Consider the following 15,516-nt stretch of genomic DNA (forward strand, 5'->3'; position numbering starts at 1 on the left):
TCCCCCCTTTTGGGGGGGGGCAGGGCTTACTTTCCCACCTACAACTGTGAATGCTAAAACGATGATATTGAAAACGTTGCACCTATGGAGATCTTAGGGTTAGATGCCTCAGCACATCTTAAAGTACTAAAATCACCAAAGTGGGGGTGGGTGGAATGTGGAGGGGCAGCAGAAATAAGAGAAGTACAGCACAGTAACTTGAACCCTCCGGTTCCTCCAATAATGGCCCCCCAAATCCTGAGTTGCACCAAAAAACCCCACCGAAAAATCCTCTAAATACTAAGAGGAAAGCCCCAAAACGGCTCCATGCTGCCTCTGGGCTGGAAATGACACAGGAAGTGTGAAATGCACAAGCAGAAACCACGAATAGCTGAATATAACCCCTGCAATAATGGAAATAGGGTGTCTATAGCCTGACTGCAAATGGTCAAAACTGCATTGGGTGAACTCACAGAAAATGTGGGTCTCCTGTAGTATAGAATCTGTCATGCATTCCTACTAGTTTTAATTCTGGTGTATGCTGTTTGTAAACTTACATGTAAAGTTATATAGAGTTGGAGAAGTGCAATTGGGATAGGAGTGTTCAACATTTAGTCTTTCTATTGATTGGCCTGGTACTTGTTAAGGAATATTGCATGACCTGTGTCTTGCTGAAAGTGACTGCAAAACTTCCAGTAACTTTAGTGGGACTCATTTGCAACTTAATTATTTTTTTAAAAAAACAATTTTATATCCTACCTTTTTACTTGTCCTCAAGGTGGCAACAAGTTGATACTCTTTTCTATTTCACTTCCTAACCAGGCAAAACAAACATGCTTAAGTTTGGGTTCCAATTCTATGTATATGGCAAGTGGAGGAATTGATGGTAGTGTTAATATCTGGGATTTAAAGTTCAAAAAACTCCACCGATCTCTTAAGGTAAGGTGAAATATCTTGTTTATATAGAATTCATTAAGGCATACCCATGGTTATTGCCATGTGTGGTAGCTCTCGCAAGAGTTCGGAGAGCTGCCAGATAGCGATGGGGATGGGCGGGTGGGGGAGAGAAAATGGCGGCGGCCATCTGGCTGGCAGGCCAGGGAGATGGTGGTGGCAGTAGATCAGTCTTCTTAACTTACTAGTTTTTCATGGACATAGTTTTTGATGTAGCATATAAAACCACAGGATTGCTATCTCCCCAGCATTCTGAAGTGGTACAGTCCCAGCAGAACTATAACTTTTTTTCTGAATGTGTCTTAGTCTTGCTGTGACTTAATCTTGTTAACAAGCCACAGCCTTTGGAGAGAGGGCCAGTTAGGTTTCTAAGACCTTGCAAAGACTAGCTAATGACTTCTGAGTGAGAACCTGAGTGACAATGTGCACATTAACAGGGTTCATGCAGATATATGATTTATACTACTTGAAGCCAAGGACTGGGGGAGGTAAAACTGAGAGGTACTCTGTGTATGTCTTTTATTACTACAGATCTTGCAGAATGAGAGAGGTTGTGATGACAGCATACACAATTCTTTAAAACCTTGTCTTGTACTAAACTGAGATTTGCTCTGTATTTACCTCCTGTTCAGGATCACAGAGATGAAATAACTGGTGTAACATTTAATTGGAATGATTGCTACATCGCTTCAGGGTCTATGAGTGGTGAAATTATCTTGCATAGTCTTACTACAAATTTATCCAGCACACCATTTGGCCATGGTAGCACTCAGGTATAGTATCTGTGGCACTGTAATATATTTCTAATGGTGCCATTTAATTCTGTTGGTTATTTTACAGTATGTCAATAATGTCTTTCTGAAAGCATCACAGATGTATGATTATTGGATCTCACTATTCAGCGATGTAAACGTAACTGTAGGTCCACCCCACCATGCATACTGAGTGATTGGTTTCCCCCGCAATTGCTTCCTTATTTTGATGGTATATCAGTAACCTCATCCCAAATTCATGTATAAGAAGCAGATTGTCTTGAGCCTTCTCCACCCACTTCTGCAGTGTACTAGGTAAGCAGTTCCTCTTACTTGTAGTGTAGAATCTGTTCATATTGCACTGTGGATCTTTGTGGAGTTGGGTCTTATGAAGGAGTCTAGTGTACAACCTGTTCCATGGTTGTACATCTGATCATACCCTCACTATGATAATAGAAACAGTCACAGTGTGGTGAGAAAAGTGGGTTTTTGGGCTCCAGTAATAGATCTTAGTAACGTTCAAGTGGATGGCTAAGGTTGAGAGTCCTTGTGAATGAAGTGGTATTTAAAAAGGAAATTACACTCCTATTCCTCACAAATGTTAGCTCCTTAAGGTGTTAATATTTCAGGTTATAGAATTGAATTACATACGTTTTGTAGGTCTGGGCTATCGGAAGGCCTGATAAGGCCATACGGAGGCAGCTGATCATGGAACAATTGCCCTAGGTAGTATAGTGGTTGAGGCGGTGGGAATTCTTGACCCAGCGCTGGTGGAGAGAATGCCAGGAGGGGGTGTGGGGAGGGCAGGGAGTCATGCAGGGGAGGCTGGGAATGAGTGTAGGGAGGCTGGGGGAAAGTGCTAGGATGCAGATCTCATTCTTTGGTTCTTATAGATTTCCAGTGGGTTGAAAAAGTTTAGTCTTATGAAGATGAACTACTTTGAAAAATGTAGTAGTTGCATTGTATTCATTAAAAGCAAAAGTTTCCATAACTCTGATATTTTTGATTCATCGTTATCATCCATCAGTTATATTGATGCAAACTTCTTTTTAATAGTCAGTTTGCTCTTTTTTAAAAAGCCACTTTGTAGCAGAACTAATAATGTTGTCATAGCTGTGCTTTATGTTTGGCTTATTTAGGAAATTGTCTCTGACAGTTATTGATGGACAGTGTGCTGTCGTTTAAAGACCAAAGCAATCAAAGCAGGGAGGGTGGATCTGAGTTGCAGTGATAAGGTGCTGAAAGACCTACAGCTGGGTTACATTGACTGTTTTCTGTATGTACTCTCCACTCTTTTGCCTTCGTTGCTGTTTATCCTGCCATTTGCAACCTTTCAGTGCGTTCTGCTAGGAAAAGATTGGATTGCTCGTTTGCGCACCTAATGCAGACCTTGAGGATTATTAGAGTAAGGATTGACTAGATGAAATCTGGTATTCTTCATCAGATGAAATATGATGTGAAGCCAGACCTTTATGGCAAAATGACTGAAATAGATTTTAAAATGTGCAGTTGCTCTCATACTATGTCTTAAGTGAAAATAAAGGTTGGCACCTGACTGAAGAAATCTGTGGATCAAATTTGCATACAAGTGAAAACAGTAGTTCCAAAGCAAAAAGCTTTTAGAAAAATTTCAAAAGCATTGTTGCTTTTAGATTATGCATACTTGCATTGTAGCAGGCGTTATATGGTCTGTGAATTTGCAGATGAACTCTGGGAGAGAAGTATTATGGGCAGCATTCAGACTGTTAATCATGACTAAGTCCCATTGAAATTAAAAATAGTCATGACTGACTACTTGCATTGGTTTCAGTGGTGCGTAATGATGACTGACTCATCTGGATACTGCCCTACTATATAGTTTAAACAAAAGGGCATAACTCCCTTCCAGTGGTATTTGAAAAATGTTTTTGAAAGACTGCCAATTAATGGAGGGGGGCGTGCCCTTTTAGTGATAAAAGTGTGTGTGAAAGAATCTGTCGTTTGATATTATAATCATGCAAGAGACTTGGTGGATGGGCGAGATAAGATTTCTGGATTACTCTCCCTTTATGGTGCCTGCCGTGGCGAGTCAGAAAGCTGGCAGACCACTTGGAGGTCTTACAATTCTTATAACTGCCAGATTGAAAGGGCAGGTTGTAATGCTATCCTACCCGGTAAATTGGGCATTGTCAGTGTTGGTCACTTCTCATAACAGTAAATTTCTCTGTGTTGGTCTATATATCCCCACCCAGAGCCGCCATCTCCAAACAAAGGTATTATGGGAAGAGATTGAGTCGTACATCTCAAGGTTAATTGATGAATACCCCAATGTTCCGGTAATTATAGCCGGTGACTGTAACGCAAGATTGGGGTATGATGATGTTTCTCTCTATGGCAAATTTTCCCAGTGGCCCCCATTGAACGACACGGAGCTTAGTTCTACAAATCGTGTCTTTCTGGATACCACGAGCAATTTTGCAGGACTGTGTCTAGCCCGTATGGCTAATAACCTGGATCTATTCCTGCTAAATGGAGTTGCTCCAGGTGACTGCCCGGGTCAATACACTTTTCATCGAGGGGAAAGTTTATCTACAATTGACTATGTGCTTGTCACAAGAGACATATTTGATGCAATAGACAACTTTAAAATTAGTGCTAGACCCGAAAGTGACCATAATCCCTTAACTTTAACCTATATTTATGACGGACAACCTAAGATCTGTAGGAATGTAGGTTTAACTCAAGGAATTGCGGGGTGGCAGAGTTAGGTGGAATCACAAACTGGATCAACTTTTTTCTTTTTGGATCAACTCAGAGACTGGTGAAGTGGCTAGGAGGAATCTACTTGGTATTTTAATAGATCAGGATAGAGACCATTGTGTCATTGAGAACTATGAGATCTTCATTTGCTCAATTAAAGCTTTAATAACGAAATCGGATCACGCCAGTTCAGAACTAAAATCTTACCACCCTAAAAATGGTTCGACTATGAGTGTATTAGGGCTAAAAAACATCTCATTACTCTTTCAAAGTACAGTGGTCCCTCGACTTACAAACTACTCGACATCCGAATTTTTTGACTTACGAAAGGAAAAAGTGGCCGCACGCTTACGAATTTTTCAACATCCGAACAGAAAACCGTTGGCGGTTTTAGATGCGGTTTCCTCAACTTACGAATTTTGATAATGTGGTCGTTGCCCCATGGCGAGCAATGCTCCGCAGGAGTTTGCAGAGTTTGCGGAGTTTGCATTTTGCATGCCTTTAAAGTGCACTTGATAAAGAGTTTTGCACATAAAACTGGGTGTCTGGATCTTTTTCCTAGGCTCCGGAACGAATTAATCCGTTTCCAATGCATTCCTATGGGAAACCGCTTTTCGACTTATGAACTTTTCGACCTACGAATGTGCATTCGGAACGGATTAACTTCGTAAGTCAAGGGACCACTGTACGCTAGTTCTAATCCCTCTGCAGACCTGGTTATAGAAATATTGAAAAAGAAAAAGGAATATAAAGCCCTTCTTAGATTAAAAAAAAGGGCTGATACACAAAAGAAGTGGTCACTTCTAATAAGTGCAGTGAAGAACAACGATTCGTTGAGCTTTTGGAAACTAATTTCAATATCAAATAATAAGACACATTCCTTTCAGGTCTGCCCAGTAACCCCAGAATTATGGGAAACTCATTTTCGGGCACTTTACAATGATATCTCTCCCCAAGGCGCCCTTCAAATAGCTTCATTACCACATTGGTCTCCGGTCTCCACATATGAGATAGAGAAGTTAATTATGCAATTGAAATGCGGGAAAGCACCTGGAAACGATCGTATCCTGCCGGAACTCCTGAAGCTCTACAAAGATTGGTGGGCTCCTGTGCTAGCTGCTCTCTTCACATATATTGATCAAACTGCACAATTCCCACAGGATTGGGGAACGGCAATCGTGGTCCCCATCCATAAGAAAGGCAGAAGGGATGATCCCTTTAATTATAGACCAATAAGCCTCTTAAACATTATAAGTAAACTTTATGCCAAGCACTTATGTGTCAAACTATGTGCTTGGATGGAGCAGGAGTGCATTATTGAGGATGAGCAGGCAGGATTCAGAGCTAACAGATCTGGATTAGACCACTGTCTAATATTACAACATCTTGTGGACAAACAGGTCAAAAGGAATAAGCAACCTCTGTTCGCCGCTTTTATAGACCTTAAGATGGCTTTTGACACAGTTCCTAGAGGCCGTCTTTGGTCTAAATTGGCGGCTACTTCTATGGACCGAAGGCTTCTACTCTTGCTCATCAAAATGCATGAGAATTCTTTTTTAAGAGTGCGTTTGGACCATGCTGGTAATCTTACGAATCCAGTACCCATTAGGAAAGGGGTGCGACAAGGGTGTGTGTTAGCCCCTTACTTGTTCAATCTTTATATTAACGACTTGATAAAGTGTTTGCAGACATCTGACACTCATCCACCAAAACTAGCTAACAAAACTAGCTAACAAGAAAGTCCCAATCCTGATGTATGCCGATGATGCGATGATTCTATCTCAAACCAGGGTTAGGCTTAAAAGAGCGTTAGATGCCTTAGCACTTTACTGCAGAGACGAGCATCTACAGATTAATTATGATAAATCTAAAATTATGTGTTTCACCAACAAAGTAAAAAAAGATTGTATGGATGCTAGATGGACACCGATTAGAACAGGTAAATCAAATAAAATATTTGGGGGTAATTTTTCAACATCATGCTGGGAAATCAGCACATATAAGCATGGTCACAGAATCGGCAAAACGCAGCACAGCAGCAATTTTAAGATTTTTTAGAACTCAGGGTGCAGGCTTCATACCAGCTGCCTTAAAGCTCTTTACTGCAAAGGTCATTCTGCAATTATTGTATGGCATACAACTAGGTCCATACTCAAGGTTTGACACTTTGGAAAGAACCCAATCAGGGTTCTTGAGGAATTTATTCGGCACGCCAAAATGTATAGCAAATTTGACTTTTAAGGACAGAGGCTGGCTTTATAAAAATTGAATCTCAGGCCTGGCTTCTGATTATTTATTTCTGGTTGAAAATACATCTGCGACCAGTTGGTTTAATTCCGGAGTTTCTCTCAGTTAGCCCCCAGTCACTATGGTGTGTCACAGTAAGTACGAAACTCACCTCTCTAGGCTTAGACCCAACTCAACTGCTGGAACTGGGTCTAGTGAATGCGAAAAGAGTGGTGAGACAACGCTTTGTTGATATCGAGATCCAAGAAAACTGGGCTGCGCTTCCAGAGTTTTATAAAACTATAAGAACTAATATGGGTCTCTTCCCCGCAAGATATCTATCGACAATTACTTTTTCTAAGTTTCGATGGATATTCACGGGAGTAAGGGTTAATTCCCTTCCATCTGCACTTCTAGCTGGGAGGTTTCAGGGTGTGCCTTTACCAGAACGATATTGCAGTTGTGGGTCAGGAGATGCAGAAACTGTCGCGCATATTCTTCTCCACTGTAATCTCCATTTATATCCCAGGGAACGCCTTTTTGCTCCTTTAATATGTAAACTGGCAGATCAATCCGATGCCAACCTTGTAAAACATCTGCTTTCAGATAAAGATGCTTTAGTTTCTATTTCTGTAGCTAAGTTTAGTTATATTGCTTTTAAAAGGTATAATGGGATATCATCCCAATTTTAAATTGTGTATATATATGTACACACACATTTTAATGCTTGCTAGTTTCCATTTTCTGTTTGGTCAATGACTGTAAATAAAATTACTACTACTATCTGTTAAATGTTGTGGCCCTAGTAAAAATGCTATTCTTGATACAGTACAGTGTAGAAAGGATTTTATTTTTCTTTCTATTGCCTGTTCTCTTGTTCTGTGACAGCTGTTCAGTTAAGAATTGTAATTTGGAGACAGATGAATGGGTAAGCAATATGGAAGCACTGGGTTAGAAAAGTTAAAAAAAGAGCAGCCTTGAAATTAGGGACACATAAGAAGACTGGAGGAGAAATGAAGTGGAAAGCTCTAATCCCTTACCCCAGCTCATATGAAAGATAAATGAGACTTAAAACAAGCCATCTAACTTAAGATTGTTAAATTGTTTCTAACTCATTGGTTTTTCATGAGGCAATCCTCCTCTTTTGCATCCATTTAAGTTTGAATTCCTGGTCTATTTGGTGCATGTTTCCCTGTCTTAGCCTTGTATGCAGCTGAATTTGAAACTGCAGTAGTTCCCTGGGAGATGCATATTTTTCTCCTTTTTCTAGAAATATGGGGTCAAAAGTATCTGGAGAGAAGAGGCTTATTACTAACCATTTAGAGGGAAACCTCATTATCCACAGATTGATTATCCACAGGGGTGGGAAAGAAGAAAAAACAGGCCGACCTCACGTATCCACAGGTCAGTGTGGCTGGAAATGACCGCGGAGGCCTCTTCTGGCCACCATCTGGTTTGTTGGAGCCTCCAAATGTCTCCATTTAAGGGGAGAAGGTGATTTTTGGCTGGTTTGGGGCCATTGCAGGGCACAGTGTGACTCAGGGATGGGGAGCAGAAAAGCATGGCAAGGAGCTCCCCCCACATTTTCCTCTAAAATGTGGCTGATTTTTGGCAATTTTTAGCCATTTTCCAGCCGACTGGGAACCTAACCCCCACAATCCTATCGCCCCCAATGCCTCTATACCTGCGGTTTCTGTATCCACGGCTACAGCTGGGAATGGAGCCCCCATGAATATTGATGTCTGCCTGTACCTTTATCTGTTCCTCATAGCTTTTTGCCTGGTGCGGGTGTGTGTGTGTGTTTGTGTGTGTGAGTGGCTGGGTTCAGATATAGTGCAAAACCATAACTTGTTCAGCTAAACCTGGTATTGCATTATATCTGAACCAGAGTCTGCCCATATACTGTGGAGTGTTTGGGGCCAACAAACTAGGATCTGAAACCATGGTTTGAAGGTGGTTTGCAATCCACAGTTTCTGCTAACTGTAACTTCCTGTTATGTTTGAATTCACAGACCAGCAAACCATACTTGGGACTATTGCTTCACCTCAATAGGCTGCTGTGCAATGGCACTGGAATGAACTCATTTAATTGAGTTCTGAGCAGCTGGGAGACAAAAGCAGACAGGCAGTGCTGTACCATGGTTGGCCTTTTGTACATATTGAAGCGTAATCCATGGTGTGGATGGGTTCTTAACTGTGGTTAGCCCAAATAATAAGTTTGCATTCTGAGCACACTAGCTGGCTAAAATCCTCACCAAAAAAAGGAGCCCATAAGGATTTTACTGAAAGTATATTTTTGTGGATTTGAAATTAGGACAGTTATTTAGAGTTGCATGGTAACAAAGAATGCATTCAACTTGAAACCCATTATTCCATCAACTTCAGGTCTACATTGTCTTGTTGAATCACAGCCCTCATCTAGAAAACGCGTAGCAGTAGAGACTTGACACAAAGCTTGGCACCCTGTCAGGATTCAAAAGTTTCCATTGTTACTGCAAAAATGCCTGGCTTGAAAAAGTTGTTCAGTTTTAATTGCATGTCATTCCAGTGAGGCCTAGATGGCAGACTTGCTGACTAAACATTTAAAAGGGCTGTTCTTATAATAAAGTATCAATGCTGACGTTCACGTAAAGGGTTTTCAGGTGTTCCTTTTTCTGTTTCTTGCTACTGGATATTGTGTCAAATTTAATCTTTCCTATAGTAGGGAATTATACTGTGTGAGCACTTATCAAGCTGAACCAAAACAGGAAGTTGACTTTCCACAAATATTACAGGGATATGTAACCTCATTCCTCCCCACCACCACACCTGAGGGCAGGCTTCACCTAAAAAAGTGGTGGTGGTGGTTCCATGAACCATCCCCTACAGTATAGAACACTGATATATTTCAGATATAGCAACTCACAAAGGGATAGAAAAGTGCACTAGAACCAGACGCTTTTTTGATCCATATCAGTTTTCAAATGTTAAAGATGCGGAAGCCACTTGTTTAGAATACTCTTCTGGTAAAAGCACACATTCCTTTGGCAGTTTCAAAATGGCTGATTAGTCCTTTTGGTTTAGTGCTGTGTGACTGAGCCTGATATAAGGGAGTCATGGGCTCTCACGCTCCTTCCACCTCTTTTTCTTTCACATAAGAGAGTGGAAGCTTTTGCGTTAACTTTTAGAATGAACTGAAGCTCTCGGTTGACATATAAGCTTGGGATTATGGTTTAATTAACCACAGTTGGAACAAGCCAGAATATAAAACCTGGATCAGATCATGGCTTGATATCCTGGTTTGTTCCAACTATAGTTAGAATAGCAGTTTGTTTTAAAGGAAAAAACATTTGCGCTTGCGCATAAAAAGAGGGGGCACATGAGAGCCCACCACTTCCTTAGGGTCATTTACGTAGTGACAGATGATAGTTCAGTGTTGTATCTGAACTGAGCTATTTTATTGGCTGCTAATAATAGTGGAGTACTAAGAGTTTTGTAAGTAAGTGGTGACACTTCTAGGTTTGCGGGGAGAGCTAACACTAGTAGCCTGAGCTCCACGGTTGGCTACAAGGTTCATGTTTGTATTTTAATAAAGTCTCTCTATGCAGAGATCAACAAGTTTTAATATAAATAATGAATGACTGTAGCTTAAAATGTATGCATTGGTGCAAATGATGTCCATTCATTATATGCAATACACATTTTTTTTTTTACAGCCCATTCGGCATTTGAAATATTCACCCTTCAAGAGGGCATTACTGGGCAGCGTATCGGACAGCGGAACTGTAACACTGTGGGATGTAAACAGTCAAAACCCATATCATAACTTTGAAAATGCTCATAAAGCTCCAGCTTTTGAAGTCTGTTTTTCTCCAGTCAGTGAACTGCTACTTGTAACTGTAGGCCTGGATAAAAGAATAATTCTTTATGACATCTCAAGTAAAAAGTAAATATAAGCTTATCAAAATTATTTTATATAATGTATATATCTTCTTCCAACTGTTGTTTACAGCATAAAATTATAAGTGTGAAAAGTTGAGCACACGTAATCAATCAAATGCAAATCAATTTACTGAGGTTTGATTTGTCTCCTTTTAACTGGCCAGGTAAACTAGAATTAGGGATGTGCATGGAACTAGCCAGGCCGGTTCATTTCAAATTCAAACTGGATTCGAACCAACCTGGTCTGGTTCAACTGGTGGACCGGTTTAGGGGGTCTACTCATAAAGGGGAATCTGTTAAGGATTCCCCTTTACGAGTATAGGGTCAGGGAGGCTTCGTAGAGCTAGAGGGTGTGGGAGGGGAGTTGGGGCTACTTTAATTGGCAGTGTTGGGGGCAGTGGCAGCTCCCCCACCTCCACCCCAGACGGTCTCCTCCGGAGACCCAAACTGGGCCTCAGCCGGTCTGGGTTATTCTGGAGGAGGTCAGTGGCAATGAGGGGGAGTCGTGCCTGCTGTTCGAAGTAAGTAGGTCTCACTCCCCTTTGTATATAGGAAGCGCCCCTGCCCCTTTACTTGTAAAGGGGAATCCTCACTGGATTTGCCTTTATGAGTAGACCCCCAAACGGGTCTGGTTTGAGCCAGTAGTGATGTGCACGGTCCGGAGAAGTCCGGACCGGCACCGAAGGGGGGCCTTGTTTTTAGGGCGGGGAGGGCTTGCTTAGCCCTCCCGCCTCCTTGCCCCCGCCAGCACCCGTATTGAACAGTATAGGGGCGCTGGAAACCAGCCGCCCCCCCCCCGCCGCAGCGGCGGCGGCGAAATAACCCCCAAAGCCAGCCAGCCAGCCAGCCCTCCCTCCCTCCCAGCTAGCTGCCCGCCCACCCACCCACCCACCCGCTCGCTCACCCCGCTCGCTCACTGCATAAGAAACGAGAGGAGTTCCGGCACAGAGCTCCTCTCGTTCGGAAGGCCTCCTGCAGAATGGCGGCTTGCGCGCGCAAGCCGCCATTCTGCAGGAGGCCTTCCGAACGAGAGGAGCTCTGTGCCGGAACTCCTCTCGTTTCTTATGCAGTGAGCGAGCGGGTGAGCGAGCGGGTGGGTGGGTGGGTGGGTGGGCGGGCAGCTAGCTGGGAGGGAGGGAGGGCTGGCTGGCTGGCTTTGGGGGTTATTTCGCCGCCGCCGCTGCGGCGGGGGGGCGGCTGGTTTCCAGCGCCCCTATACTGTTCAATACGGGCGCTGGCGGGGGCAAGGAGGCGGGAGGGCTAAGCAAGCCCTCCCGCCCTTAAAGGCATACCCCCCACCCGGACCCGAACCAGGCAGGGCCGGACCGGTCCGGCAGTTCGGCCATTCTTTGGAATGGCCGCCGGACCGGTTCGGGCACACTGCTATGAGCCAGGGCCAGTCTGGTTCAAACTCGGACCGGTCTGGTCTGAACTCAGACCATTAGAACCACACTGGTTCGAGTGGAACCAGGGTTCAAAACAGATTTGTTCGCACATCCCTAGCTAGAATGTTATGTGTTTAATAAAAATTGTTTGCTTTGGAACCTTAACATGCCACAGCATTGCTTATAGGAATATGGCTTTTTGAGCATTCTTAATATCTAAGTTTCTAGAATCTCTACTAATGATATAAAAAAAGCAGCTGTGCCTGTTTGACTCACTTATTTATTGAGTCAGTCATGGAATATACCGCCTTTCATAAAACTTATCCCGAAGTAGTTTACAAAAGTTAATACAACAACATTCCAGAGAATCATGTGAAATTAAGCTAATATGATAAAAACACCAGAAGTCAAATTGCAAGTGAGGGAAAATATTTTGTGAACTGAAGTTAAACTGTGGGGTCTCTTTTTCTTCTCCACATAAAGGCAGTTGAGAACATTAGTAGCAGAATCTCCTCTGACTGCAGTAGAATTCATGCCAGAAGGAACGACACTGGCGATTGGATCATCTCGTGGAAAGATTTACCATTATGACCTAAGAAAATTGACGGCACCTGTGAAATCAGTCAGTGCTCATAAAACCTCTGTGAAATGTATAGCGCTGCAGTGCTATAATAGCTTTTCAAAGGTAAAATGTCCTGTGTATTTAGTGCTCAAATGTAAGTTAAAAAGACAAAGAATTTTAAAAGTCCAAATTGGATTATACCTTGCACTGTGTCTGTGTAGTAACTATAGTTAGAATATCACAGTTTTCAAGCTCTATAAAGTGACTGTAACTTTCTACCATTGATAGTTTGCTCTGTCTGTATTTATAACTAGAACATATCACTTTATAAGTGCTCTAAGAAGTCTTTCAATATTAAAAATGGCATCCAGGATTGGAATTCTGTCAGCAGTGTCTTCAGGAAAAAGTTGTAGTGTTTGTTTTCCTCTTTAGAGTAAAGCACTTCTAACAAACTTACTCCTCTTTTTAGTCTAGTCTTAAAACATCTTCCAGCAAGCAGGCTTGCAAAAGATCAGATATCAAAACAAGCAGCAACACTGGAGGCGTTCAGAATGCTGGTATGATCAAAAACCTTCCTTCTAGCATACCTGCTACGTCCCTGCCACAGTCCATGGCAACAGCGGAAATTAAAGGAGCTGATGCTGTTCAGGATAAATCTGGTAAAAACGTGTTAGAAAAAAATTTTTTTAAGTGAAGGAGAAAATTTGCTTTATAGGTCTTGATGAAATGTTAAAGCTAACTTTGAACATTGGTAATGTTACTGTGCTATCACTGGAAAGTCACTTTTGTTACGTTGCATGGAGGCTATTCAACAATCAAAACAGTCTGGTCCTGTTCTTTATCACTTGCCTTGGCAAGTGGCATTCTGTTCAAGCCTAGCTGAGCAGTGGTGTCCAACTCTGCCCAATTTAATTTTAAAATATTCTCTCATCTGCTTGCTGTCACTTCTTTACTACAAAGTGGTAACTACATTAAATAGTTACGTTGTTTTGTAAAAGATTACAAAGGATGCTGCTGACAGCCTTGTCTCACCTTCCACAATGAGCCATCTGAGAGGCTATTCAGTGTCTGATATAAGAATTCTAATTACTGATACTATTTTACACAAAGTTTGGATGATCCCCTGCCTTCGCAGTAATGCATTGTCCCCTACTAGTATAGTGCTAACAGCCTGTGGCTGAGCTACAAATTGATTAAGCAGCCAGTCTTTTGCTGGGACCAAGGACACCTCTGGGTTACCCTTCCCGTAAGCTCCAAGGCAGGACCGTTGATTGGGTAGAAATGGAAAGCTACAGCTACTTGAAGCTGAGGGGGATAACCCCACCCAGTTCTTTTCTGTCCTCGAAAGCTCCAGGCAGCGATTTTTTCCTACTCTCATATCTTCGCTAATTCTGATTGTTTCCTTACTGATTGCTCCTTTCTGATTCCCTTCTCTTCTTACCTTGAATATGGTATAACTTTAAAAGAAAGGAAAAACCTACTTTCTTCTTTCTTCTGCTGGTCCCTCTGTTTTCCTTCCTCACCTCCCTCGCTGCATGTGGTGATTGGAGCGATTAACACGCTACAGCGTTTGCCTTCCGAAGGGGAGAAGCCCCCATGCTGACTTTCCAGGAGGGCAGCATTCATGTCGGCCATGGCCGCCTCCGTGCCGTTCGTGCTCCTGACCCTGGATGTGGAGAGTTCCTCAGCGCCAGATATGGCCACCTGCAGGCTGCTCGTACTGGCTGCGTCTCCGCCCCCTGTGCAAGCACCAGCAATTCAGGAGGTCCGGGAATCAGGCCGCCTGCTGAGATCGTGCCTCACTCGCTCCTTGTGGGCCCAGCACCAACTTTACGAACAAACTGTGGAAAACCGTGAGTCCCCTGGGCAGTGGCTTTTCCTAAGTAAAAGGTGCCCAATAGCTAATCCACCGCCCTCCTCAGCTGAGATCGGTGTGCTGGGTATTTTTAAAGGAGCGTCTACACCTAAGATGGTGGCAGGGGGCCCTTAGATGGCTCAGGGTACCTCAGTGAATTTGGTGGGAAATGGAGAGAACAGGCCACAATCCTCCCAATCTATCAGTTCTAATTTACAAGCAGCAGAGGGCACTGCAGGGACTGAGAATCAACCAATCTCCCTTTGTCCCTCTGTCTAATTTGCCCAGGTCTGTGGCAAGTCATTGGCCTTTGGCCTGCCTATGCTGGAAGAAGGGCTGCTTATTGGAAACAGTGGCAGGCATGATTTTAAAATGCCATAATTGACACTATTTACCAGATAAGACCTGCTAAGAAACAAAGGGGATCCAGAAACAAACCAAAAAAAGCAAGAGGCGGGCAACTTCTTCAGAAAGTTCAGCTTCATCTAGCTCTCTGCGTCCCTCTCCCCGCAAGTCGAAAGCCAAAACCAAACATTTTAAAAACTTTAAAAGTCCAAGGATAAGGCTTCTGCCACCAAGGACTACCACTCTTCTGAAAATTCCAGCCAAGACTCTGGGGATCCAGACCCCCTTCACCTGAGGCCCTTAGTTCAAAACAAGCTAACCTCAGGGACAGTGCCCATTGGTATTGGTGACCCTGGCCTTGGAGATGATGTGGGCTATTTAGAGGGAGACATTCAAGATCCAGACTCCCTACCTAAGGAGGAGGGAGAGTGGTCTGGGCATGAGGGTGTGGAACCTTGTAATATTTCCTAATGCCTCTTTATTGCAGGTGATTTTTCTCCCCTGATGTCAAGGGTCCTCAAGGCTTTTGGCCTGCAAGCTAATTCAGGACCTGACCATATTCAGTCTAGAAAAATGCTTTCAGCTGCCACTAGATTCTTTTCTTACCAAAAAGGAACATGTGGATCTCTTAAAGACCCCCAATACCAATGCTCAGATAGCCCAGTTGGTCAGTGGCTCCTTAGTGCCAAAGGATGGCGAGATCACACTTAAAGATCCTGCTGACAAAAAGGCGGAACTATAGTTTTGCAAGGTACATGATAATACATCCCTGACTGCGTGGGCTGCAGCTTCAGCGTC

The 15,516-nt window shown here is 43.0% G+C and overlaps 1 protein-coding gene across 5 annotated transcripts in view; it reads left to right on the forward strand.

The window, feature by feature from the left end:
- The window catches only part of NEDD1 (NEDD1 gamma-tubulin ring complex targeting factor), a 45,999-nt gene that overhangs the window by 12,090 nt on the left and 18,393 nt on the right, over positions 1–15,516 (forward strand). For all 5 annotated transcript variants that reach the window (XM_053252442.1, XM_053252447.1, XM_053252444.1 and 2 more), the window contains exons 4-8: positions 802–918; positions 1,566–1,706; positions 10,346–10,575; positions 12,440–12,641; positions 12,988–13,177. In XM_053252442.1, coding sequence (XP_053108417.1) covers positions 802–918; positions 1,566–1,706; positions 10,346–10,575; positions 12,440–12,641; positions 12,988–13,177 — 880 coding nt within the window. The remainder of the gene's footprint in view (positions 1–801; positions 919–1,565; positions 1,707–10,345; positions 10,576–12,439; positions 12,642–12,987; positions 13,178–15,516) is intronic.

Source organism: Hemicordylus capensis, chromosome 5, assembly GCF_027244095.1.
Source record: "Hemicordylus capensis ecotype Gifberg chromosome 5, rHemCap1.1.pri, whole genome shotgun sequence".
Taxonomy (NCBI): domain Eukaryota; kingdom Metazoa; phylum Chordata; class Lepidosauria; order Squamata; family Cordylidae; genus Hemicordylus; species Hemicordylus capensis.